Source organism: Neofelis nebulosa (genome assembly GCF_028018385.1).
Source record: "Neofelis nebulosa isolate mNeoNeb1 chromosome Y unlocalized genomic scaffold, mNeoNeb1.pri SUPER_Y_unloc_1, whole genome shotgun sequence".
Classification (NCBI taxonomy): domain Eukaryota; kingdom Metazoa; phylum Chordata; class Mammalia; order Carnivora; family Felidae; genus Neofelis; species Neofelis nebulosa.
This window is the reverse complement of record NW_026691917.1, coordinates 1380601-1405951: the sequence shown is the minus strand read 5'-3', so window position 1 is coordinate 1405951 and position 25351 is coordinate 1380601. Positions and strand designations below refer to the sequence as shown.

The 25351-nt window shown below is 36.1% G+C and overlaps 1 protein-coding gene across 1 annotated transcript in view; it reads left to right on the top strand.

The window, feature by feature from the left end:
• The window catches only part of LOC131503562 (cullin-4B-like), a 142447-nt gene that overhangs the window by 73155 nt on the left and 43941 nt on the right, over positions 1 to 25351 (top strand). Inside the window, exons 15-17 of the mRNA XM_058715011.1 lie at positions 10326 to 10411; positions 10993 to 11100; positions 12214 to 12327. Coding sequence (XP_058570994.1) covers positions 10326 to 10411; positions 10993 to 11100; positions 12214 to 12327 — 308 coding nt within the window. The remainder of the gene's footprint in view (positions 1 to 10325; positions 10412 to 10992; positions 11101 to 12213; positions 12328 to 25351) is intronic.

Sequence of the window (25351 nt, the reverse complement as noted above, 5' to 3'; positions counted from 1 at the left end):
GGGACGGCATTTGGCCCAGGACTCTTGTTTATTGAGAGATTTTTGATCACTAATTCATTTTATTTGTTGATTTTGCGTCTGTTAAAAGTTTCTGTCTCTTCCTGTTTCGGTTTTGATAGTTCATATGTTTCTAGGAATTGTTCCATGTGTTCTAGATTGCCCAGTGCAATGGCATATAATGTTTCATAATATTCTCTTGTAATTGTAGTTTTGTGGTGTTGGTTGCGATTTCTCTCTTTCCATTCATGATTTTATTTATTTGGGTCCTATCTCTTTTCTATTTAAGTGGCTAGGGACTTATGGATTCCGTTAATTCTTTCAGAAAACCAGCTCTTAGTGTCCTTCATCTGTTCTGTGATTCTTTTCGTTTGTTTCTATATTGTTTATATCTGCTCAGATATTTATTATTTCCCACCTTCTGTTGGCTCTAGGCTTTATTTCCTGCTCCTTTTCTAGCAACTTTAGAAAAGGTTACGTTGTATACATGGGACCTTTCTTGCTTCTTGGGATAGACCTGAATGAATTGCAGTGTGCTTCCCTGTTACAACTGCCTTGGCTGCATCCCAAATTTTGGATTGTTTTTTTTTTTTCATTTTCACTTCTGTTTCCTTTTTAATTTCCTCTTCAATTTCCTGGTTAGCCGAGTCATTCCTTAGTAGGAAGATAACTTAAGGTCCAGATAGTTGAGGACTTTTCCAAAGTTTTTATTTTGGTTGATTTTGAGTTTTATAATGTTGTGGTTTGAAAATATGATATTGCATCTAAGATCTTAATGTTTTGGTACTTGTTGGGGGCTGATTTGTGACCCAACATGTGATCCGTTCAGGAGAATGTTCGTATGTGCCTTAAAAAATGTGTGTTTTGATACTTTAGGAAGAAATGTTCTGAATATATTTGTTAAGTCCATTTGGTCCAGTGTGTCATTCAGCGCTGATGTTTCCTAGTTGATTTTCTGCTTGGAAGACTGTGATTTCCTGTTACCCCCAGAGTATGCCTGCAGCATACTAATACATAAGCTGTGGTGTTTGCCTCTTTTTAGTACCTTCCAAACTGTACTTCCACACTGACAGTCTTTTTGGTACTCTAATTCAGATGAAACTTCACCACTCCCTCATGTACCCTCCAGACAGCCACAATACTAGATGTATGGCTTACACTTTTGTTTTTATCCCACAGAAGGAGCTCTGTTCCCACAGAAGTTGCATCATGGTATGCTGGCTAGTAGCAGAGGAATTTGCAAAATGCCATGCGTTTTCCTACCCGTTTTTCTGGTCTGTTTATTCTCCACTAACTCATGTGTTGTATCTTCTGTACTGTATAGGTCTTACAAAGGTATCTTGTTTTGAATGTTGTTATGTCCATGTGTCTAATTGGTGGTCTGAATATCCCTAGTCTGTCATCTTTCTGATGTATCTTTAATATTTCAAGTTGTATTTAGATTTAATTTTTGACCTACTGTGTGCTCTGTGCTGGAAAATATTCCAGTGCCATTGGAAAGAATCTGTCATCTACTCCTTGATGACTCTTCTCTGCATCTTTTGGGTTTGTTGATATATTGCATTCTTTTGTTGTTGTTGTTGTGTATGTGTGTGTGTGTTCTACTTCTTTAGTAGTCTTTTATCTAATTGTTCTATATATTATTGAAAGCAGAATATTGATGGCTTCCTTTGTAATTTTAGGATTATGTATTTTGTGGCTCTTGGTTATGTGTGTATTTTCATTTTTATATAGTTTTAATGGCTTTGCCTGTTATTAATATATAATGTTCTCTGTTGCTGGTTATAATTTTTTATGTAAACGCCGTTCTGTAGGATGTAGTGTAGTCAGTCACCCAAGTTTGCCTATATTATCAGCATGAAATACATTTTTCCATTATTTCCTTCAACCTACACTTCTTTAAAATGGGTGTTTTATATACATCATGGATGGATGATTTCTTAAATGCATCTGTCAGTCTCTGCTGTCTGTTGAAGAGTTTATTATACTTACATATACATTATTTATAGCATGGTTTTGAAAATATATATTGTTGTCAAGTTGGCTAACATACAGTGTGTAGAGTGTGCTCTTGGTTTTGGGGGATAGATTCCCTTGGTTCATCACTTGCATATAACAGCCAGTACTCATCCCAACAAGTGCCCTCCTCAGTGCCCATCACCCATTCCCCCCTGCCCATTAACTCTTAGTTTCTTCTCTGTATTTGCCTCCCTCCCTTTCTGTTTATAACTATTTTTGCTCTTCCCTTCCCCCCTTGCCCGCCTTCCCCCTTTCAAGTTCCACATATGAGTGAAAACATCTGATATCTGTCTTTCTCTGACTGACACATTACACTTAGCATAATACCCTTCAGTTCCATCCTTGTTGCTGCAAAAGGCAGGATTTCATTCTTTGTCATTGCCAAGTAGTGTGCCATTGTATATATAAACCAAATCTTCTTTATCCATTCATCAGTTGATGGACATTTAGGCCCTTTCCATAATTTGGCTATTGTTGAAAGAACTGCTGTAAACATTGGAGTACATGTGCCCCTATGAATCAACACGTCTGTATCCTCTGGATTAATTCCTAGTAGTGCTATTGTTGGGTCGTGTTAGTTCTATTTTTAATTATTTGAGGAACCTCCACGCTGTTTTCCAGAGCAGCTGCACCAATTTGCATTACCACCAACAGTGCAAGAGGGTTCCTGTTTCTCCACATCCTCACCAGCATTTAGAGTTTCCTAATTTGTTCATTTTAGCCACTCTGACCGGCGTGAGGTGGTATCTCTGTGTGGGTTTGATTTGCATTTCCTGATGATGGGGGGACACTAAGCATCTTTTCATGCTTCTGTTGGCCATCTTGGTGTCTTCTTTGAAAAAGTGTCTGTTCATGTCTACTGCCAGCTTCTGCACTGGATTATTTGTTTTTCATGTGTTGAGTTTGGTAAAGTTCTTCATAGATTTTGGATACTAATCATTTATCCTGTACATCATTTGCAAGTATCTTTTCCCATTCCGTTAGTTGCCTTTTGGTTTTGTTAATTGTTTCCTTTTTGGTGCAGAAACTTTTTATCTTGATGATATCCCGGTAGTCCTTTTTGCTTTTAATTCCCTTGCCTTTGGAAATGTATGGAGCAAAAAATGGCTGTCTGTGGCTGAGGTCAAAGAGCTTGTTGTCTCTAAGGCAAACTCTAAGGTTTTGATGGTTTTATTTCTCATATTTAGGTCTTTCAACCATTTTGAGTTTATTTTTGTGTATGATGTAAGAATGTGGTCCAGTTTCATTCTTCTGCATATTGGTGTCTAGTTCTCCGAGCACCGTTTGCTAAAGAACTGTCTTTTTTCCATTGGATACTCTTCCCTGCTTTGTCAAAGGATAGTTGGTCCTACATTTGTAGGTCCAATCCTGGAGTCTCTATTCTACTCCACTGATCGATGTGTCTGTTTTTGTGCCAATACCGTACTATGTTGATGATTACAGCTTTGTAATAGAGGCTAAAGTTTGGGAGTTTTGTGCCTCCCACTTTGGTTTTCTTTTTTAACATTACTTTGGGTATTTGGAGTTTTTGTGGTTCCGTAAAAGTTTTAGGATTGTTTGTCCTAGCTTTGATAAGAATGCCAGTGTAATTTTGATTGAGATTTCATTGAGTGTGTAGATTGCTATGGGCAGTATTAAAATTTTAACAATATTGTTTTCTTCCAATCCACGAGCATGGAATATTTTTCCATCTCTTTGTGTCTTTTTCAGTTTCCTTTATAGGTTTTCAATAGTTTTCAGCATACATATTTTTTACATCTTTGGTTAGGCTTATTTTTATGTGTCTTATGGATCTTGGTACAATTGTAAATGGGATCATTTTTTTAAATTTTTTCTGTCGCTTCATTACTGGCATTGTATAGAAGTGCAAATGATTTCTGTACATTTTGATACCCTGCGATTTTTCTGAATTCATGTATCAGTTCTAGCAGCTTTTTGGTAGTGTCTTCCAGGTTTTCCATGTCGAGTAATCATGTCATCTGCAAAAGTGAAACTTTGACTCCTTTTTCTCCAATTTTGATGCCTTTTATTTCATTTTGTTGTCTGATTGCTGATGCTAGGACTTCCAAAACTATGTTAAACAACAGTAGTGAGAGTGTACATCCATGTACTCCTGAGCTCAGGGGGGAAGCTGTCAGTTTTTCCCCACTGTGAGGATGATACTAGTTATGGGGTTTCATATATGGCTTTTATGATGTTAAGGTATGTTCTTTCTATCCCGACGTTCTTGGGGGGTTTTGTTAAGAAAGTATGCTGCATTTGGTCAAATGCTTTTTTGCATCTATTGATAAGAGCATATGGTTAGTATCGTTTCTTTTATTAATGTCATGTGTCACATTGATTGATTGTCAAATGTTGAACGAGTCCTGTGGCCCAGGAATGAATTCCACTTGATCATGGTAAATGATTCTTTTTATATGCTGTTGAATTTGATTTGCTGGTATCTTGTTGAGAATTTTTGCATCTGTGTTCATCAGGGATATTAGCCTGTAGTTTTCCTTTTTTTGTAGGGTCTCTGTCGGGTTGGGGAATAAGGTAATGCTGGCTTCAGAGAATGAGTCCAGAAATTTTCCTTCTGTTTCTGTTTTTTGGATAGCTTGAGAAGAATACGTGTTAAATGTGCTTTAAATATCTGCTAGATTTCTCCAGGGAAACCATCTGGTCCAGGATTTGTATTTGTTGGGAGATTTTTGATAACTGATTCAATTTCTTCACTGTTCACATTTTCTACTTCTTCCCATTTGAGTTTTTGTAGTATGTGGGTGTCTAGGAATTTGTCCATTTCTTCCAGAGTGTCCAGTTTTTTTGGCATATAATTTTTTATAGTATTCTCTGATAATTGCTTGTATTTCTGACGGGTTGGTTGGGATAAATCCATTTTCTTTCATGATTTTATCTATTTGGATCCTCTCTCTTTTTGAGAGGTCTGGCTAGCGGTTTATCAATTTTGTTTTGTTTTGTTTTTAATCTGCTCTTAATTTGATGAAGAAATTAAGATGATCTGTTTTTTTGTTTTTGTTTTTGTTTTTGAGTTCTGTATTGTTTACTTCTGCTCTGATCTTTATTATTTCTCTTCTTCTGTTGGATTTAGGGTTTCTTTGTTGTTCTGCTTCCAGTTCCTGTATGTGTGCTGTTAGATTTTGTATTTGGGTTTTTATTATTTCTTGAAATAGGTCTGGATTGCAGTGTATTTTCCTCTTAGGACTGCATTGCTACATCCCAAAGCATTTGAACTGTTACTTTTCATTTTCATTTGTTTCCATATTTAAAAATATTTCTTCTTTCAATGTCCATTTGACCCATTCATTCTTTAGTAGGATGTTCTTTCATCTCCATGCATTTGGGGGGTTTTCCAAACTTCATCCTGTGGTTGATTCCACGTTTCATAGCAGTGTGATCTGAAATGTGCTGGTATGATATCAATTCTCTTATATTTATTGTGGGCTGTTTGTGACGCATTATGTGAACTATCTTGGAGAATGTTCCCTGTGCACTTGAGAAGAACGTATATTCTGCTGCTTTGGGATGAAAAGTTCTGACTATATCTGTGAAGTACCTCTGGTCCAGTGAATCCTTCAGGGCCACTGTTTCTTTATTGATTGTCTGCCTAGATGATCTGTCCCTTGTTGTAAGTGGAGGGTTAAAATCCCCTGCAGTTACCACATTGTTACCAATACGATTGCTTAAGTTTGTGATTAGTTGTTTTATATATTCGTGTGCTTCTGAATTCAGTGCTTAAACATTTATAATTGTCAGTTCTCGACCCCTTAATTGTAATATAATGTGTTCCCTCATTTCTTGTTACAATCTTTAGTTAAAATCTAGTTTTTCTGATATAAGTATGATTACTCCAGCTTTCTTTTGACTTCCAGTAGCATGACAGATGGTTCTCCATCCCCCACTTTCAATCTGAAGGTGTCCTCAGGTTTAAAATGGGTCTCTTGTAGACCGCAAATAGATGGGTCTTCTTTTTTTATCCATTCTGATACTTTATGTCTTCTGTTTGGAGCATTTAGTCCATTTACATGAAGTGTTGTTTTTGAAAGATACGGATTTAAAGTCACTGTAATTTGTAGGTGTCATGCTTGTAGTGATGTCTCTATTCCTTTGTGGTCTTTGCACCTTTGCACTCACAGTCCTCTTGTAGGGCTGGTTAATTGGTGATGAACTCCTTCAGTTTTTGTTGTCTGGGAAAACCTTTATATCTCCCTCTATTCTGAAAGACAGGTTTGCTGGATAAAAGATTTTTGGCTGCATAGTTTTCTTGTTCATCACATTGACTGTTTTGTGCCACTCCCTTCTGGGCTAGAAAGTTTTAATAGATAGGTCTGTTGCTACCTTGTGTTTATCCTTGTAGGTTAAGGCCCATTTGTTCCTAGCTGCTTTCAGTTTTCTCTCTTTGTATTGAATTTTGACAGTTTCACTATAATGTGTCATACAGAAAATTGACTCCTATTCTATCCGAGGGGAGTTTTCTGCGCCTCCTGCATTTCAATGTGTGTCTCCTTCCCCGTATTGGGGAGTGTCTCAGTAATGATTTGTTCAAGCACACCTTCTTCGGCCCCTTTCTCTCTCTCTTCTTCTGGAACTCCTGTGATGCGGATATCATTATGTTTCATTGAATCACTTAGTTCTCTTAATTCTTCCCTGGTGGTTGAGAATTTTTTTTTATCTCTGTATTTCTCAGTTTCATCTTTTTCCATAATTTTATCTTCCATTTCACTTATTCTCCCTTTGTCTCTTAGTCACTACCTCTAGATTATTTTGCACCTTGTTTACAGCATTTTTAATTCATTATGTCTATTTTTTAGTGCCTTCATCTCTGCAGCAGTGGATGTCTAATGTCTTCTATGCACTTTTGAAGCCCGTCGATTAACCTTACAATTGTTACTGTAAATTCTTGTTCAGTTATATTGTTTCTATCTGTTTGGATAAAGTGTTTAGCTATCACTTCTTCTTGGAATTTATTTTGAGGAGAATTCTTCCGTTTCATCATTCGGCTAGTTTTCTGTCTCTTATGTGGTTGAAAAACTTGTTACGTGCTCTGCACTTGTGAGCGCTACGATATTATAGAAGGATTATACCGTGTCGAGAGCCTGGCCCTACATGACATGTTTTTGGAGAGTGTTACTTGCTGTCTGTTGTGGTGACTTTAGTTGCTTTGTCTCCCTTCTCATAGTGATGTTTTGGACCTCCCACCAGGTTTTCTTTGATTTGTTCCTTGAAGTAGCCCTGGAAAGGAAAACAAACAAAAAGAAACATAAAGCAATAACAAACAAAGAAAAACAAAAAAGAAACAAAGCAAAAGCATGAAAACAAAACATAAACAAAAACAAAAAACTATAAACACTAGCTACAACGAAATAACACTAGCTAAACTAAATGGGCAGTGTTGATGGCGTAGGCCTTATCCCATACAAAGAGAGAAGTGACAGGGGCGGGAGAAAAGAAAAAAATAAATAAAATTGACCACACAGAGAAATTTAATTATTGCTTGTTAAGGAATCTTGCCAATTTGATGTTTACTTTCTGTGCGTTTTGTGTCTTCTGTTTCACAGTTTCTCCCTTATTGTTTCATTTTGTGTTTAACTGAATTCATTTTGTGCTTTGAATTCTTTCTCACACAACGTTTTATCTACATCTTTTATTTTCCTAAGTGTTCCTTTGGAAATAGAAATGAGTATCTTAGGGGCACCTGGGTGGCTCGGTCAGCTAAGTGTACAAGTCTTTTTTGCGCCTAAAGTCATGAACTCTCAACAGTTCACACATTGAGTCCTGTGTGGCTGTCTGTGGAGCCTGCCAGAGATTCTGTCTCTCCCTTTCTTTCTGTCTGTCCCCTCTCTTGCATGGTCCCTGTCTTAAAATAAATAAATAAACTTTATAAGAAATTAATATCTTAAACTTACAAAGTGCAGTAGTTCAAATTAACAGGAACTGAGATCTGATATTACCCCAAAATTTTAGTCCTGTATTTTAGTCCTGTATTTATGTTATTACAAAAGTTATCTTCATATATTGCGTGGCCAATATCATATATAGAATATGTATGTATATACATAATATATAAATATAAATGTAGTATTTGTAATATGTACTTTTATGATATATTTATATATTTTATGATATATTTATAAGACTCTGTCTAAGTATGTAAATTTAATAAATATATAGTATGAAAATTACTGCAAAAAGCATATATAATGTACCATGTAATATATAATAATATAGAAATGTATATGTAATGTATGTGAAATATGTGTATATGTAATAAATGTAACTCTGTGTGTATGTTATGCATGTGTTTATGCTATATATAGTACATTATGTACAGTTGTGGATATACTTGTAATGTATATTATGATAAATATTGCTTTCTTCAATGAATCATGTAGGAAATAGAGGAGTTCCAAACCAAAAATATAATACTGCTGGGTTTATATTTACCTATGTAGCCTCCTTTATCAGCGTTCCTTATTTCTTCTTAGACCTTTGATATACCATCTGTTAAGCTTGAAAAGTCTTCCTTTATCATTTCTTGTAGGACACAGCTAACTGAATCCAGCCCCTCACCATTTTTGGTCTTACTGTCTCTTTCATTCTTGAATTACTTTTTGTGAATATAGATTTTGTATTTGAGGTTTTTCCCTTTTATTAGTTATATTGTCCCACTGTCCCTGTTTTTTGGAGATACCAGTCCTATTATTGAGTGTTCTTTTATGAACAAATCATGTTTATCTAGGTGTTTTGAAAATTGTCTTCAGACATTTTTATTATAATGTGGTGCAGTGTAGAACTGCTTGAATTTAACCTATTTGGAGTTAATTCAGCTTCTTGCATGTGTAGGTTATTGTCTGCCATTTAATATATCAAGTATTATTTCTTCCCATTTGTCACTATTTTATCTCTGAGCTTCGCTAATTATACATTGGCACACTTAACCCATGTCCGGAGGTATTACAGTTTCTGCTTATTTTTCTTCATTGTTTTTCTTTGTGACTGTCACATTGGATGCTTTTATTTGATTGTTTTTCATGATTATGTATAAGATAGTGGATTTATAGTCATTTTTGTAAGTCTAACGTCTACACTCCCTCCCAAAGAGTTTCTGTTAAGTTCTTTTTCTTATAAATTGCCCTATTTCCGTACTTTCTGTATGTCTTACAGCTTTTGTTAAAAATGGCAATTTTCCATCTAAATAAAAATAGTATTCCTTTTTTGGGATATCTCTGAAGTATCTATTACTGTAGTTTAGACCAGTGCTAGTTATTTTATATTTTACTAATAAATGGTAGCTCTAGAAAGAAGATATTCTCCCTGTCCAGCCTTTGTTGTTGCCTCTTGTGAGCTGAAGTTGTCCACTTGTTTTGTGATTTTCCTACCATTTTTTCAGAGTATATTTTCTCCGGTGTGTGGTAATGAAGGCTCCTTTGAATTATCTCAGTAGGTACTGGTAACTGACAGATTTTCTGAAACCCTTGAAAAGAGAAAAAATACACACACATACAGACACAGATAGTATGATAAGGAAAAAGAAGAAAAGAAGGAAAAAGAAAAGCTTATATTGGTCTTTTAAAATTGGTTCTGTGTTAGGTAATTTTTTTTTTTACTCTCAGTTATGAAAATGTTTTCTTAGTAGCTTTTCTGTTTTGCTTTCACTGAGCCTGAATTTAAAGAGGTAATAATGTAAAGTTTTGACACAATTTTTTCTTAACATGCTTTCTGACTTGGGCTTATGAGTGGCCTTACTAGGCCATACAGGTGAGCCTACTAGATTTCCTTAACTTGCCTGTGCTTTTCATATTTATTATTCCTGAATATTCCACTTTCTGGCTTTACCTCCTAGTCTGTCGGCATGTATAATTTTTGCCCCAACGGTTATTTGTGTTTCAGAGAGGAAAAGTGTACTTATTTGTCTGTGAATGTTTTTGGCAAGCTTTCTTTGTATGGATGCTCACACAGATAAGAGTCGAGTCAGTTACTCTAGGTTACCTAAATCCAGTCCAAACATGATTCCTTGGGAACCAGGAACTCACAGTAGAAGCACAAACAGTCATGTACAGGATTTTTTTTTGAACAGGAAAATGGGGAGAAAATGACTGAGGTAAAATACCACATGTACTATATTCTGGTTACATATTCACTTGGTTGATAAGAACCTTTGGCTATCTCTTAGAACTTTGATGAGGGATATTCTTGACACTTTCCCAAGATTTATCCGTGTTTATTTCAGGGAAAAGGACTCTTGTAGTTCCCTGCTTGGTGCTGTTCTCCAATGCCACCTATAATTGGTTGTTTTAAATATTTTACAGAATGTGGAACTGCTTTCACTAATAAACTTCAAGGAATGTTTAAAGATATGGAGCTTTCCAAAGATATCATGATTCAGTTAAAACAGGTATTCCTAGCCTAAGAGATTTTTTAATGTAGTATAAAGTTCTTGAATGGTTTGGTTCCCTTAAGATTTCTACTTACATTAGAGACATATGAAAGGAAGTTTAAATAAGACTCCACTTTTTGTGTTTTTTGAAAGAAAGTTCATACTTTTATAACCTTCCCACCGCATATTTAAAGAACTATATACAACATATTTTGCGTAACCATTTTTATTTTATTTTTTTTACTCTTACTTGGCTTTCCATTGCTTTGCTATGTACATTTTAGTTTCAGTATTTTTGACTCTGTGTGTATCTTTTTCATAATTTTCTTCAGATCATTTGAGGTAAGATGGATTTTTTAGAAAATACAGTGCAAGCTTAATTCTATGTTTAATTAACTGAGGCAACCAGACAGCACGTTCTTGGTTGTTTTCAAGCATTTTCTTAAAATGAAAATGTCTGTTTCATTTAAATGCAGGTTGTATTTTCAATGAGTAATTTATTACTCAGATTAATTTTAGTAATGCATTTCTAATATAGAGTTATAGCTACGTAAGAGTTTTAAAATTCTTACATTCATTACATCACTACGTTTTTGCAGTATACGAAGAACCAAAATATACCAGGAAACATTGATTTAACTGTGAATATTCTGACGATGAGTTTTTGGCCAACCTATATCCCTAAGGAGATCCAGTTACCCCCAGATGTAAGAAATTCACTGTTTACATTATTATATTATATAGTAGATTAATTTTCAAGTAGCTTTTAATCTTTTTTAATTTTTTTGTAAAAATTTTTAATGTTTATTATTTTTGAGAGAGAGACAGAGACAGAGACAGAGCATGAGTAGGGGAGGGGCAGAGAGAGAGACACAGAATCCGAAGCAGGCTCCAGGCTCTGAGCTGTCAGCACAGAGCCCAATGCTTGGCTCGACCTCACGAACCAAGAGATCAGGACCCTGGCCAAAGTCAACACTTAACTGACTCAGACACCCAGACACCCAGGCACCCCGGCCTTTACTCTTTAATAAGTCTTTAGGCCATACTTTACGTTCATATAAATGTCTCCTTAATGTTCTCTGTTTTGAAATGTAGTCATACAGTTTTTAGGGGGGCACACAGGTAAAATAGTTCAGTGTTAAATAATTCAGTAGTTCATAGTTTAAATAGTCTGTCTTTTTCATGTAGTCAGTTGTAGATTTTGAATCGACCAGCCTGGCTTCCTTTTGCTTTTATGCTTTGCATTTACTGGCATTGACTTCTGTTTCTCTTACTGTGTATCAGTAAAAATATTTACTCATGTACCACATAAACATATGATAGAAAAAGTCATCAACAAATCACTCAGTATCTATTGATTGCTCCACTTAGTAATCATGGAAACCCCTCTCCAACTGCTACCGGTTTTTAGCTTTCTTACCATACAGCTTTGGTTTTAGCTTTCTCTTCTCCATAAATCAGTTACCCATCCTGTTGGTTGTTCCTCTTACCAGGACCTGGTGGCAACTCAGTTGCTATTATCTTTACTTTCTTTCTCCATGGATTTATTTAATTTGTATAATTGTATTGCCATATTGGTGGATTTCCTGTAAGTTACTGAATGCACTACGTTGGACTAGAAGAATCAACAGAGGTTGTTTCCTTGTTTCAGAAGTCTCTTTGGCCCCCACCCAGTCTTTTCTCCACAGAAATGTGTTACATACCCTTGGGGAAACCATGCATGGCCATGACATATGTTTTTAAATATAATATTTTAGGGCTGCAAGTAGGACTTTAATTGGTATACAGTGTATCAATTTTTCTTTATTTCTTTCCTCCAGATGGAAAGACTTCAGAAAAATTTCAAGAGTTTCTACTTAAGCAGACACAGTGGCCGGAAACTTCGGTGGCAGTCAACTCTTGGACGTTGTGTTCTTAGAGCTGAATTTAAAAAGGCAAGCAAATGATCTTTAAGATAGCATTTTACTTAGACTTCTAAGTTATAACAATTTCACCTTGATAAAGAATATTTACTTTAAATTTTATTTATTTTGAGAGAGAGAGACACAGAGAGAGAGACAGAGACAGAGACAGAGAGAGACAGAGAGCACGAATGGGAAGAGGGGCAGAGGATAAGAGGAGGAGAGGGAATCCCAAGCAGGCTCTTTGCTTTCAATGCAGAGCTAGATGTGGGTCTCTGTCCTCAAAACAGTGAGACCAGGAGTCAGATGACACTTAACCAACCGAACCACCCATGGTCCCTGATAAAATATATTTTTAATACATACTTTATGGAGAAAGCTCATTTGTTGAATAATGGTGTGTTTATGTATTATGAGTATGCTGACAGATCAATCATTTGTGTATAAGTGAATTTTTAAAACATAGTACTTGCCATTTTTATCTCTGTGATACCAGTGCACATTGTTTGATCTCTGATGTCTCAGAATCCCAATCAGTCATCATTAGAGCCCTGGGATGTTAACCACCCGGGACTCACATAGCTAATGGAAGCATGCACTGAGTTTGAGGCAATGGTGTGATGTAGTTATGACATAGTTGAGTGAACTGTTTTATTAAAACTATTTCTCAAGATTGAAAAAGAAAAAAAGACCAGTACAAAAGCTCCTGGATTGTGTGGAATAGAGAAACACAGTAACGTTCTGATGCGATGGCATAAATGAAGCACAGAAGAAAAATGTAGACTGATATCCCAGAGATCATTTCTTGATGTCTAGTGTGTAAGGAGCTGTTGGGATATAATAGGCAATGAACTCCCTTTGTGTCTAGTGGCATCCATTGTTGGAACTTCTGAAATAATGACACAGGAATTGGCTGGATGTCTCCTCGTATCCAGCGGCTCTGACTCTTACCCTGTGTTGTAGGTTGAAAATTGGGCCCCAAAGATAAGTCCGTAAACTTGCTATGCTTTGGAACTAACGTTTCTATATTTTGAAGAAGGTTTTTGCAGATGTGATGAAAGACCTTGAGATGAGGAACTCATCCTGGACTATATGATGGGCCCTAAAATCCATATCAACTTTCCTTATGAGAGAGAGGCTTGGCAAGCTTATACACAGAAATCCACATACAGGGTGCCCGCCCCTTTGCCCCCCCACCCCAGAGACAGAGAGACAGAGAAAAGAAAGAGAAAGAGAAGGGTGATGTAAAGATAGAACCTGAGACTAGAAGATATTCTGAACCCTCTGAAGAGACTAAAGTCCTGCTACACCTTGATTCTTACCCAAGGATGCTGATGTGAATTTCTGGCCTTCAGGCTTGGAGAAAATACATATTTGTGTCTTTTTAAACCACGATGTGTGTGGTAAGTTGTTACAGCAGCCACAAGAAGTTATACATCCTCATATGCACTTTACTGTGTGACTCAGTTTTTTCATAGATGGCCCAGGCACTGACAGTCTATACATAAGTATGTCCAACATGTTTTAGTCAGCATTCAAAGAAGAGACTGAACCTGTTCCTTAGTGTCGAACTTCAGTATGGCGCCTCCGTGATCAAAGTATTAATGGATGAGAAAAGAGGTTTTGTTTTTAATTCTGCCTCTGCCAGTTTGGGGGTGGCCTTGCTGAAAGGTAATAACTAAAGTTTGATACAAGCAGAGGGAAAGAAAAACATGTTTATGTTTATGTTCCCGAAGCAATGACAATTAGATGCTTATGGTTCTCTACAATAACGTGAGATTCACTTGATTCCCCCAAGGTAAAGTTGGGCCGAAATGATTTAAATCCTCAGGCTACACCTGAGTATTTAATGTTACTGGAGGAATTGAAGCAAGATAATAACTAATCATAACTAATTTTTCATGTATATGTGTGAATTCTTTATTACTTTTGGCCCTTAACACACGTGGAAAACTCAGTATATGCCAGTAGAACAAGTGAAATAGTACAGAGCTGTAGTTAAAAATAAAAAAAAAAATAATCTCAGTCCTTTCACTTCAGAATCCTGAAATGAATAAACAAGTTTATATACAACCATGTTGTTTTATGTGATGATGCAAACATGTAACACTTAGTTTTGTCTCATTTTACTGATTATTTACTGAGATTACTAGTGTACATGTCACACTGCTACTTCTTTTTATCCCTCTAATGGATTCATCATGAGCATCTATGCTAATTAAACTATGAAGATACCGTTTTTAATTGTTCTCTCTTATAATTCTTCTTAATATTTCAAATGATCTTCAGGGGCCAAAATCCCCAATTAGAGAATGGTAAGCATTGTTTGTAATACAATTGAAAAGGGAATCATGAAAAACTGTATTTTCCTGAGTAGTGAAATGCTGATGATACCACACAGAAACAGTTTTCTTGTGATTAGGCGTGTATGTTTGGCTTTGATTTTTGAGAGTGCATATTTTCTATTTGGTTTTAAGTTGACTTATTTTGAGAGAGATAGAGGAGCGAACAAGCAGGGAACGGGTAGAGGGAGAGGGCGAGGGAGAGGGAGAGGGGGGAAGGGGATCGAAAGTGAAGTGGGTTCTGTGGTGACAGCAGAGAGCCCAGTGCTGGGCTCACACTGATGTGCCACGGTGATGACTTCAGCATAAATCCGATGCCTAACTGTCTGAGCTACCCGGGCCATCCTGAGAAAGCATATTTTCAAAACAGCTCCTCGTTTCATAAGAAAGATTCTTTTTTAGAGAGACAGAGAGAGAGAGAGACAAAGACAGAGACAGAGGCAGAGAGAGAAAGAGCAAGAAGGAGAAGGGCAGACAGAGAAGGAGGGAAAGAATCTTAAGCAGGCTCCATGCCCAGCAAAGAGCCTTATGTGGAGATTCATCTCCTAACCAACCTTGTGATCATGACCTGAGCCAAAATCAATAGTCGGATTCCTAATTGACTAAGCTACCCAGGTGCACCTCACCCCCTATTAAAAAAGATACTAGTGTAGACAACACATACATTCTCTTTAATTGAACAGGGTTAGAATCATAGCAAAATTGAACAGAAGGTACAGGGTCCCTCATTATGAACAACTCCAACCAGAGCAGTACATTTATTACAGTTGTTAGTATTCCATTGATGCATAATTATTTCTGAAATCCCATAGATTATTTTAGTGTTCAAGGTTGGCATTTTATGGGTTTGGACCAGGTCTTGTGACATGTATTATGTAGACTAGTTTCAGGTCCCTAAAATTCCTCAGTGTTCCACTTGAATTCCACATGTATTTTTACTTTATAATTTTGTGAATACATTATTTTTTTCAGAAGAGTTACATTTTCCCAGTAAAAAATGTAAATGATGGTTTTGTTCTCTGTTTGTTTTTGTCTTATATAGAAAATTACACACATTTGACTCTTTACTAGGAAAATACCTTTCATCATTGTAGAGCATTTGACACAATATTCTAACGATGTAAAAGAATCAGCTCTTCTTAATTGCTTTGGAAGTTCATGTAATCTTAACCAAATCTGTGAACTATATTGGTATCAATAAAACCTTAACATTTTTTTTAAGTTCATCTGAAAGAATATGTATGAGTAGTAAACACCGAAATTCTAAGAGCAATAGGAAAGTAGATCTAGAGCCTATTTTTCATTACCATGATATAAATAATGCCCCTTGGAATATAGTAAATAATAACTCATTTTTTCTAGAAATTTCCTATAGAAATATTCATTGCACCATATCACTGTTGGCTCCAAGTACCTTTTTTTTTTTTTTCCAAAAATTTCTGAGGATGCCTTTCTCTAACATTTTGATTTGGGTTCCTAAGATTAAATCAAGTTATGATTGAGCTTTTTTTTTTCTTTTAAAACAATGAGAAATTAGAAGCTCTCAATAGGAAGCCATATTTGATAGGAGAAAAGAAGAATAGAGAAAATGAAGTATTTGAAATAAAGATTAATCAAAGAAGCAGTTGAATAAAAATGTTGAGAATTGAATATGATTTATACATTGCAAAAGATTTACTCTGGTATTTTAATTTAAAAAAAGATAAACTAGACCCCATCAAAGTATATTGTCATGAAATCTTAGATAAGAGACAAAGAAAATTTGTGAAGCCTTGAGAGAGTGAGAAACTAAAACTCATAGAATGTATGACTGGAGGCTACAAGGCATCTGATTGTTCAGTAGCAGGAACTTGAATATGATTACATTGTCTTCAGTCCTCTTAGGAAAATGATGTCCAGGTGCAATTTATGTGCTTAAGAAAATAATTATTCAGATATATGCACGAAATTGTCCTATATCAGGCACAAAAAGTCATAAAAATATAATTTCCATCTATTCTGTCTCTGGGAACTTTAGGAAATGTACTGCATCAAAATGACTGATTATAAGACAGATGTCATAATACGGGAATGGACATCCATCTGTGGAAACACAAAGGGAATCCATAGGGAGCCGGTGTTCAGAGGGTGTTGGAAAGATTGCCTTCTAAAAGATTAAATAAACTCAGTTATGGCACTGTAGATAAAATGTAAATAACTTTCTGCATGGTTAGAGCTTTTTAAACACATTTTGCTTAGACTAGATCAAAGAATAAGTCTTAAGACTTAAATGATGTCTGTATACCTGGAGTATTACCTGTGTGGAATTAGTTACCTTTTATATTTCAGAAGCAAGGATTTAGACTATGATTATGGAGATGTTCCAGAATTTTAAGATTTCTGACTCTTATTGTTCTCCTGGAGACTGTTATCAAGGAGAAATAATTTTCATTGGAAACTATTTGCTTCTCTCCCTGTCTTGGTGTAGGGCAGAGGTTGTTGCATATATAAGTCGTCACATTACCTTCTTCTCTTCCTGTCTTGGTGTAGGGCAGAGGTTGTTGCATATATAAGTCGTCACATTACCTTCTTCAAAGTTTCATCCCAAGATAAGCAAGGGTTGGGACGAAAGGGAACTAGTGCAGTTTTTGATGGAACTCATAATTAGTATATCCATATCTATGGAAATCTGCATTCAGTATAACCTGAATAATACATGATATTATTAATATATAATAATATGAATGTAGGTATTAAAAATTGTTTCTACATTCTGGTTTGTTTGAATACACTTGAAAGGAAATAGTACCTTTCTTGAAAGCTTGATGATGTATTGATATATGGAAAAGAAAAACAATATAAAAAAGTTTAGTCAGTATTTAGCAGTAAATGCAAATTATAGTTATAATCAGCTACAATCATGATCCTGATACATAATCACCATATGTTATTTTTTCAGCCATAAATATAATTTACCTGTTTCAATATATATTTACTTAGCTGTATAACTTTGAAATTTCATCATTTTCTTTGAGAGTGGTTTCTAAATTGTGTAAGATTCACATGCCACAAAAGCTGGATCTATTCCTGTTTTGGACCAAAGTCTGAAGAGCATGGAAAAACATTAGAGCGAAAGACATAACTGGAGAATGGGGGATAAAAGGGAATGGAGAAGACTGGGGTAACAAAAAGTAAAGGCCTTTGGGGCTTCTGGGCGGCTCAGTTGGTTAAACGCCTGACTTTGGCTCAGGTCCTGATCTCACAGTTTGTGAGTTCAAACCCCACGTTGGGCTCTGTGGTGACAGCTCAGAGCCTGGAGCCTGCTTCAGATTCTCTGTCTCTGTCTGTGCCCCTCCCCCTCTTGCGCATGCACTTGCTGTCTCTCAAAAATTATAAAACATAAAAAATTGTTTAACATAGAGGGCTTAAAGTTGGAGGAATGGAAATATCTGAATTTGAAGCAGGAAGAAAAGAAAATTGGTGGGGGAAAATGGAGGGAATCAAGATATAATAAATAAGCTGGCCGTTGAAACCAGTTAAAGTTTATAGTCTGACACCTAACTGTAGAGTTAAATGTTGACTATGGGCTTCTCCTTTGTGGCTTTTATTATGTTGAGGTATGTTACCCCTCAGCCCACTTTGTTAAAAGTTCTATCAGGAATGGATGTTAACTATTTTCAAGTGCTTTTTTTTTTTTTTCCAACTGTTAGAGATGATCATGTGATTTGCATCTTTGATTCTGTTAATGTGATGTGTGACACTGATGGATTTCCATATGTTGCCTCCTCTTTGCAATCCAGGGATGAATCCCATTTTATCATGGTAAATCTTTTTAAGAAGCTGTTAAAAATTCAGTTACCTGGTATGTAGCTGAGACATTTTGCACACATATTCAAGGGCTATTGGCCTGTAACTTTCTTGTTATTATAAAGGTAAGAACGTTGGCCTAGTGAGATGAGTTTGGTAATGTTTCCTCATCTTCAGTTCTTTTGAGAAGATGAGAGTTTGAGTTTGAGAAGTTTGAGAATAATTGGCACTAATTCTTTGGATAGTTTTCCTCTTGTGAAGTCGTTAGGTTTTGGATTTTCTTTGTAGATAGGTTTTTGGTTAGCTATTCAGTGTCCTTACCACTAGTTCGGTCTGTTCAAGTTTTTGTTGCTTTATGTTTCTTTGGTGGTAAGCTGTATATTTCTAGAAATTCAGTTAATTCTTACAGGTCGTCCAATGTCTTGGTGTATGATTGTTCATAGATGTCTCTGTGACTCTTTGTATTTCTGTGGTATCTGTTGCAATGTCTTCTCTATAATTTTGTGTTCTCTCTCTTTCTTTGTTAGTGTATAAGCGGTTTGTCAGTTTTATTTTTTCAAAGGACCAGCTTTTTGTTTTGCTAATGTTACTTAATTTTTTTTCATTCTCTTTCATGTATTTCTGCTCTGATATCCATTATATCCTGCTAACTTGGTCTTAGTTTTGGTTTTTCTGCTTTCTTCCAGTGTAATATTAGGTTAACTCGAGATACTACTTTTTCTTAATGTAGACATTTATTGCCATTAAGTTCCCTCTAACTTCTGTTTTAGGTACAGCCCTTTTAGTTTTGTTACATTTGTTTCCACTATCATTTGTCTGGAGTAATTTAAAAATGTCTCTCTCCTTTTTAGTTTTTAATCCATTAGTTAGTCAGGGTTGTGTCATTCAATTCCCATGTATTTGTGAATTTTTCTTTTGCCACTGATTTCTTATTTGATACCATTGTGGTCAGAAAAGAGACTTGGTATAATTTGTGTCTTTTTGCAGTTTTAGAATTATTTTTATGGCATGCATGATCTGTCCTAGAAAAGATTCTTTGTATGCTTAACTCAGTAGTTTCGTTTGTCTTGTCTTGTTTTGTTTTGTTTTGTTTTGTTTTGTTTTGTTTTTCAAATCTGTCTCCTAATTGATTTTCTGTCTGGATGAACTCTCTGTTTTGAAAACAGTGTATGAAAAGAACGTTCTTAACTATTACTGTGTTGTACTTACTTCTCCTTTTAGTTCTGTCACTGTTTGCTTAATAGACTTAGATGCTCCAATGTTGACTGCATATATATTTTAAACTGTTACGTTCTTGATTGATTGGCCCATCGTTGTATAACATTTTGTCTCTCTGTCCATTTTTGGCCTAAGGTGTATTTTGTCTAAAATAAATAGAGCTACCCTGCTTTCTTTTGGTCACCATTTGCTTGAAATATCTTTTTATGTCTTTTATCTCTCATTCTGTATATGCTGTGAAAGCTAAAGTGTATTTTGGTATCCAGCATATCATTGGATCTTATTTTTTCGCCTCTCTGTTATTATTGATTATACATTATATTGATTAGATTGCTTATATATTGATTATAATTATCGCTTGTTTGGAGACTTGGTTTTTTAAGTAAGTGTAAAGTAATTAGTGATTGATAAGGACTTCGTATTGCCATTTTATTGTTTTCCAAATATTTTACAGATCTTTCATTTTTTTTAAATTTTGTTTAACATTTATTTATTTTGAGACAGAGAGAGAGACAGAGCATGAACAGGGGAGGGGCAGAGAGAGAGGGAGACACAGAATCGGAAGCAGGCTCCAGGCTCTGAGCCATCAGCCCAGAGCCCGACGTGGGGCTCGAACTCATGGACCGCGAGATCGTGACCTGAGCTGAAGTCGGATGCTCAACTGACTGAGCATCCGACTCAGTCAGGCGCCCCCAGATCTTTCATTCTTTACTTTCCTTCTTGCGTGCCCTTTGTGTTTGACAAAGTCTTTTAGTGGTGCTTTCATTCCTTATCCTAATGCCTTATCTATCTGCTACATGTTTTTCCTTGGTGGTCACCATGTGGTGTTTACCATTGTGTATTAAACTGATAACATATTGGTAGCATACAGTAATTTTATACTTTTAGGTCTCTCCCCTCACATTTGGATTATTAATAGTTACAATTTACATGTGTATTCAATAACAAATTAATACATATTGATTATTTTTAATACTCATGTTTGTGAACTTTATTTTAGAATGCTAAATTAAGCACTGTCATTACAATATTAGAGGATTTTCTTTGGTAAAGTATTTTCAGTTACCAGGACATATCATAAATTCGTATGTTTTTCTGATATTAATTGGCATGATTTTATTTGGGATTGAAGAACACCATTTAGAATTTCATATAACGTAGATCCAGTGGTGATGAACCACTTCTGCTTTTGTTCAGGAAGATCTTTATGTCCTCCTTATTAAAAGGAATAACTTTGCTACTAATAGCATTTTGGTTGAAAGTTTATTTCACTACTTTGTGTATATCATGCCACGCTCTCCTGGCTTGCCAAATCTTGGTGAGAATTCTCGTATTCTTTTTTGGGCTCATTTAGATATTATGAGTTATTTTTCTCTTGTTGGTTTCAAAACTCTCTTTATTTTTGAAATTTGATAATGTAACTACAGTGAATCTTACTATAGCCCTTAAAAGGTTCAACCTATTTGGGATTCTTTGGGTCTGGATGTACATATCTCTTGCACAGTGTAGGAAGTTTTCAGCTCATATTACGTAAATATACTTTCTGTCCCAGTGTCTCTCTCCTCTCTTTCTGGGATTCCTATAATCCTGGATCATTGATTCTTTATTCTGTGTGATGAGATGGCTGTTGAAGCTCTAATCTGAATAATTCAATCAGTCATTGTGTTATTCCACTGGAGAATTTGTTTTTTCTCTTTAATGGTTTCTGTATTTTTGTTGAACATATGTGTTTCATGTATTGTTTTCTTAATTTTCTTTTGTTGTCTTTCAGGATGTTTTTGTAGTTCAGTGAACTCCTCTAATAGTTCAGGATTATTCTGAATTCTTTGTCTTAGAGTTCATTTCTTTCACATCAGTTATTGGAGCTTTGTTTAGTAGCTTTTCATGGTGTAATGTTCACTGTATTATTCATAATTCTTGATTCCTTGAATTACTACCTACACATTTGACTAAGCAGTTTCCTCTTACAGACTCCACTGGTTTGTTTTGGCATGGGGAGACCCTCACCAGGCAGCTCAGCTAGGTGTACTGAAAACTTCAGCTGTTAGCATATATGGGCAAAAAGGCTCAGTGTTGGGAAATTAGTAGGACACGGGCCGTGCTCTGAGAATGGTGTGTACCATGGAAAACATTACGAGATCATAGAGTATTTTTTCTTTTTTTAATTAAAAATTTTTAATTATTTTTTTTTTAATTTTTAAATTTTACTTAAATCTAAGTAAGTTAACCTATAATGTAATAATGATTTCAGGAGTAGAATTTAGTGATCCATCGATTAATATTAATGTAAGTGCTCATCCCAACAAGTGTGCTCCTCATTTCCCATCACCCATTTAGATAATTCCCCCAAACAACACCCTTCCAGCAACCGTCAGTTTTGTTCTCTGTATCTGAGAGTCTCTTATGGCTTTCCTCCGTATTTTTATCTTATTTTTCTTTTTCCTTCTCTATGTTTCCTTGTTTTGTTTCACATATAAGTGAAATCATACAATATTTACCTTTCTCTGACTTATTTAGCTTAACATAATACACGCCAGTTGCATCCCAGTTGTGGCAAATGGCAAGACTTCATTCTTTTTTCTGCATCACAGAGGAGTGTTCCATTGTGTGTGTGTGTGCGCGCATGCGTGTGTGTGTGTGCGTATACATATGTATACATATATACAACGTCTGTTTTAATGTTAATGTCACTTGATGGACATTTGGGCTCCTTCCATAATTTGGCTATTGTTGATAGCACTTGTCATAAACATTGTGGCTCACATGCTCCTTGAGATCAGCATTTTTGTATCCTTTGGATAAATACCCAGTAGTGAAGTTGTGGGTTGTAATTCTATTTTTATTTATTTGAGGAACCTTCATACTGTTTTACAGAGTGGCTACATCAGTTTGTATTTCCACCATCAGTGCAAAAAGGTTCCCCTTTCTCTGCATCCTCACCTACATCTGTTGTTTCCTGAGTTGTTCATTTTAGCCATTCTGATAGGTGAGATGGTATCTCAGTGTGGTTTTTATTTGTATTTCCCTGATGATGCGTATTGTGGAATGTTTTTTCATGTGTGTTATCCATCTGGGTGTTTTCTTTAAAAAAGTGTCCATTCATGTCTTTTGTCCATTTCTTTATTGGATTATGTGTTTTTTGGGTGTTGAGTTTGATAATTTCTTTATAGATTTTGGATACTGTCTCTTTATCTGATATGTCATCTGCAACTATCCCCCCATTCTGTTGGTTGCCTGTTTTAAAACTGATTATTTATGTATCTTGAGAGAGGGTGCAGAGAGAAAGAGCAGAGAAGGGGCAGAGAAAGAGAGGAGAGGGTCCCAAGCCGGCTCCATGCTGTCAGCACAGAGCCCAATTTGGAGCTTGATCTCAGAAACCAATTGCAAGGTCATGACCTGTGCTGAAACCAGGAGGAGGATGCTTAACCATCTGAGCTACCCAGATGTTCACCCTGCCATTAGTTGCCTTTTAATTTTGTTGGTTGTTTACTTTGCTGCGCAGAAGGCTTTTATCTTGATGAGGTCCCAGTAGTACATTTTTGCTTTTATTTCCCTTGCCTCTGGCGATGACCAGTAAGAAGTTTCTGCAGCCAAACAAAAAGGGGTTGTTTCCTGTTTTCTCCTCTAGGATTTTGATGGTTTCCTGTCTTACATTTAGGTGTCTCATCCAGGTTGAAATCATTTTTGTGTGTGGTATGAGAACATGGTGTAGGCTCATTGTTCTACATGTCACTGTCCAGTTTTCCAGTCACCATTTGCTTAAGGCACTGTCTTTTTACTTCGGATATTCTCTCCTGCTGTTCCAAGGATCAGTTGGCCCTAACATTTGTAGGTTGATTTATGGGTTCTCTATTTTTTTTTTAAGTATGAAATGTATTGTCAAATTGGTTTCCATACGACACCCAGTGTTCATCCCAACAGGTGTACTCCTCAATACCCATCACCTACCCTTCCCTCCCTCCCACCCCCCATCAACCATCAGTTTGTTCGCAGTTTTGATTTAAGAGTCTCTTATGGTTTGGCTCCCTTCTCTACTTTTTTTTTCCTTCCCTCCCCCATGGTCTTCTGTAAGTTTCTCAGGATCCACATAAGAGTGGAAACATACGGTATCTGTCTTTCTCCGAATGGCGTATTTCACTTACCATGACACTCTTCACTTCCATCCATGTTGGTACAAAAGGCCATATTTCATTCTTTCTCATTGCCATGTAGTATTCCATTGTGTATATAAACCACATCTTCTTTATCCATTCATAAGTTGATGGACGTTTAGGCTCTTTCCATAATTTGACTATTGTTGAAAGTGCTACTATAAACATTGGGGTACAGTTGCCCCTATGCATCAGCACTCCTGTATCCCTTGGGTAAATTCCTAGCAGTGCTATTGCTGGGTCATGGGGTAGGTCTATTTTTCATTTTGTGAGGAACCTCCACACTGTTTTCCAGAGTGGCTGCCACCAGTTTGTAGCCAGCAGCGCAAGAGGGTTCCCGTTTTTCCACATCCTCTCCAGCATCTATAGTATCCTGATGTGTTCATTTTGGCCAGTCTGACTGGCATGAGGTGGTATCTCAGTGTAGTTTTGATTTGTATTTCCTTGATGAGGAGCAACATTGAGCATCTTTTCATGTGCCTGTTGGCCATCTGGATGTCTTCTTTAGAGAGGTGTCTTATTGATGTTTTCTTCCCATTTCTTCGCTGTATTATTTGTTTTTCGGGTGTGGAGTTTGGGGAGTTCTTTATAGATTTTGGATACTGACCCTTTGTCCGATATATCATTTGCCAATAATCTTTTCCCATTCCGTTGGTTGCCTTTTAGTTTTGTTGATTGTTTCCTTTGCTGTGCAGAAGCTTTTTATCTTCATGAGGTCCCAGTAGTTCATTTTTGCTTTTAATTCCCTTGCCTTTGGGGGTGTGTCAAGTAAGAGATTGCTGCGGCTGAGGTCAGAGAGGTTTTTTTTTTTCCTGCTTTCTTCTCCAGGATTTTGATGGTTTCCTGGCTCACATTCAGGTCCTTTATCCATTTTGAGTTTATTTTGGTGAGTGGAGTAAGAAACAGGTCTAGTTTCATTCTTCTGCATGTTGCTGTCCAGTTCTCCCAGCAGCATTTGTTAAAGAGACTGTCTTTTTTCCATTGGATCTTCTTTCCTGCTTCGTCAAAGATTAGTTGGCCATACTTTTGTGAGTCCAATTCTGAAATCTACATCCTATTCCATTAGTCCATGTGTCTGCTTTTGTGCCACTACCATACTGTCTTGATGATTGTAGCCTTGTAGTAGAGGCTAAAGTCTGGGATTGTGATGCCTCCCACTTTGGTCTTCTTATTCAGTATTACTTTGGCTATTTGGGGTCATCTGTGGTTCCATACATTTTTAGGATCCTTTGTTCTAGCTTTGAGAAGAATGCTGGGGCAATTTTGATTGGGATTGCATTGAATGTGTAGATTGCTTTGGGTAGTATTGACATTTTGACAATATTTATTATTCCAATCCATGAGCAGGGAATGTCTTTCCATTTCTTTGTATCTTCTTCAATTTCCTTCATAAGCTTTCTATAGTTTTCAGCATACAGATCTTTTACATCTTTGGTTAGGTTTATTCCTAGGTATTTTATGCTTCTTGGTGCAATTGTGAATGGGATCAGTTTATTTGTCTTTCTGTTGCTTCATTGTTCGTGTATAAGAATGCAACTGATTTCTGTACATTGATTTTCT